The 2259-nt window shown below is 44.9% G+C and overlaps 1 protein-coding gene across 1 annotated transcript in view; it reads right to left on the bottom strand.

Moving 5' to 3' along the window:
* Positions 1-2256, bottom strand: part of muc3a (mucin 3A, cell surface associated) — a gene marked incomplete at its 5' end in the record, with an annotated part of 15917 nt that extends 13661 nt beyond the window's left edge. The window contains 2 exons of the mRNA XM_014021703.1: positions 1167-1282; positions 1383-2256. Of these exons, the coding sequence (XP_013877157.1) occupies positions 1167-1282; positions 1383-2256 (990 nt within the window). The remainder of the gene's footprint in view (positions 1-1166; positions 1283-1382) is intronic.
* Between the last annotated feature and the right edge of the window lie 3 nt (positions 2257-2259).

The following is a 2259-nucleotide window of genomic DNA, read 5'->3' as shown; positions in this document are numbered from 1 at the left end:
CATCAGTGGCTCCTGTGACTGAGCTAGTTGGACTGGTTTGTTCAGGTTCCGATGTTGTCCCATCTGTGACTGAGCTAGTTGGACTGGTTTGTTCAGGTTCCGATGTTGTCCCATCTGTGACTGAGCTAGTTGGACTGGTTTGCTCAGGTTCCGATGTTGTCCCATCTGTGACTGAGCTAGTTGGACTGGTTTGGTCAGATTCCGTTGTTATCCCATCTGTGACTGAGCTAGTTGGACTGGTTTGTTCAGATTCCGATGTTGTTCCATCTGTGACTGAGCTAGTTGGACTGGTTTGGTCAGATTCCGATGTTGTCCCATCTGTGACTGAGCTAGTTGGACTGGTTTGGTCNGCCTCCTCCCTTGGCCCCACGTCTGCTCCTGCCTCCTCCTTTGGCTCCAAGTCTGCTTCCATCTCCTCCCTTGGCTCCACGTCTGCTTCCACCTACTACCTTGGCTCCACGTCTGCTCCCGCCTCCTTCTATGGCTCCACGTTGATTCCCGCCTCCTCCTATGGCTCCATCCCTGTCCCTGCTGAGCCCCGTTTTGGATGGTTTCTTGGCCATCCCCCTGAACTTTTGTGTTTTGTTTTCAAGTCTGTTTTGTCACGTGTCTCCCCTTGTCTCGTGCCTCTCCATGATGACGGCTGGAGCTGTCGTTAAAGGGGAGGTACTGTCATGGTCTGTGTTTTTTATGCCTTGGTTTATCTAGTATTTCAGTGTTCTCCTGTGTTCTCTGCTCTGCTGCCCCACCCACTCTCACCTGTTTCCCCTTGTGTCTCCAGGTGTTTCTTGCATGTCCTCATTAGTTTGTCTTTATATTTTGTGTCCTATGTTCAGTTTGMGTYGGATCATTGTGCTGTGTAGCTTGCTTGGTTTTTCATGTCCTTGAAGTTTTTTGCCACGTCTCATCAAGTGAGTTTTTTCAGCTGCCTCGTCAGCCATTTTTGTTTTAATAAAGACTTTGTTTTTCTGCACCCGAACTCTGCCTGTGCCCTGGGTCAATCCATGTCTAAACCTGACAATAATATTAGTTTATTGTGAAAATCTCTGGCATGTCTATAGGATGTCAATTTATCATTGATTTTTTTGAAGGACAAGAGAACATTAAAAATGCTTAAAAACCTTTGTTTTTTGGAATTCATAACTGTGTGCTTCTAATTAACTTACCCTTTCTGTAAGGTTTTCCACAAAACCTTTGTACTCTGTGGATTCTTTGTCATCATATTTGTCATCATATTTCTCATTGACCACCATATTCACTACCACTGATTGGTCAAATGTATCTGCAGAAAAAAAAGAAAATAAATCAACATATTTGACACAACATACAACCTTTACATTTCAAATTAAATTAAGTGTGACCAAGTTTGCAAATAGCAGTACCTGGTTTAAAGGTGTCAACATTTTGGCATAACTCTCCAGTAAATCCAGGACGACATGTGCAATTGAATCCATTATAAGTGCCACCATTTTGGCAATTGGGAGGTTGTGCTGTAGTTATTTTTGAGGTTGTTTGAACTGGCTGAGATGTTAATGGGACAGTGGAAGCGATGGTTTCAACAGGCTTTGTTGTTACTGAATCAGTTGGATTTGTTGGCTCAGATTCTAAGGTTGTCTCACCAGTAGGTGCTGTTACTGAACTGTCTGTATGAGCTGAGTCAGGTGAAGGTGTGGTAACTGAGCCAGATGTTCCAGCTTGACTAGATGTTGTTTCAGGTTCTGTAGTGGCCTCAGATGGCACGGTTGTTGGTGGGCCAGTCAAAGATGTTGTGTCAGATGGTGTGGATGATTCAATAGGCTCTGTTACTGAGCTAGTTGGACTTGTTTGTTCAGGTTCAGATGTTGTCCCATCAGTGAGTCCTGTGACTGAGCTAGTTGGACTGGTTTGTTCAGGTTCGGATGTTGTCCCGTCAGTGACTCCTGTGACTGAGCTAGTTGGACTGGTTTGTTCAGGTTCAGATGTTGTCCCATCAGTGACTCCTGTGACTGAGCTAGTTGGACTGGTTTGTTCAGGTTCAGATGTTGTCCCATCAGTGACTCCTGTGACTGAGCTAGTTGGACTGGTTTGTTCAGATTCTGATGTTGTCTCATCTGTGACTGAGCTAGTTGGACTGGTTTGTTCAGATTCTGATGTTGTTCCATCAGTGACTCCTGTGACTAAACTAGTTGGGCTGGTTTGTTCAGATTCTGATGTTGTCCCATCTGTGACTGAGCTGGTTGGACTGGTTTGTTCAGATTCCGATGTTGTCCCATCTGTGAC

Source organism: Austrofundulus limnaeus, unplaced genomic scaffold, assembly GCF_001266775.1.
Source record: "Austrofundulus limnaeus strain Quisiro unplaced genomic scaffold, Austrofundulus_limnaeus-1.0 Scaffold302, whole genome shotgun sequence".
NCBI lineage: Eukaryota > Metazoa > Chordata > Actinopteri > Cyprinodontiformes > Rivulidae > Austrofundulus > Austrofundulus limnaeus.
Note: the sequence above shows the minus strand (reverse complement) of the source record. Positions and strands in the feature narration are given on the sequence as shown.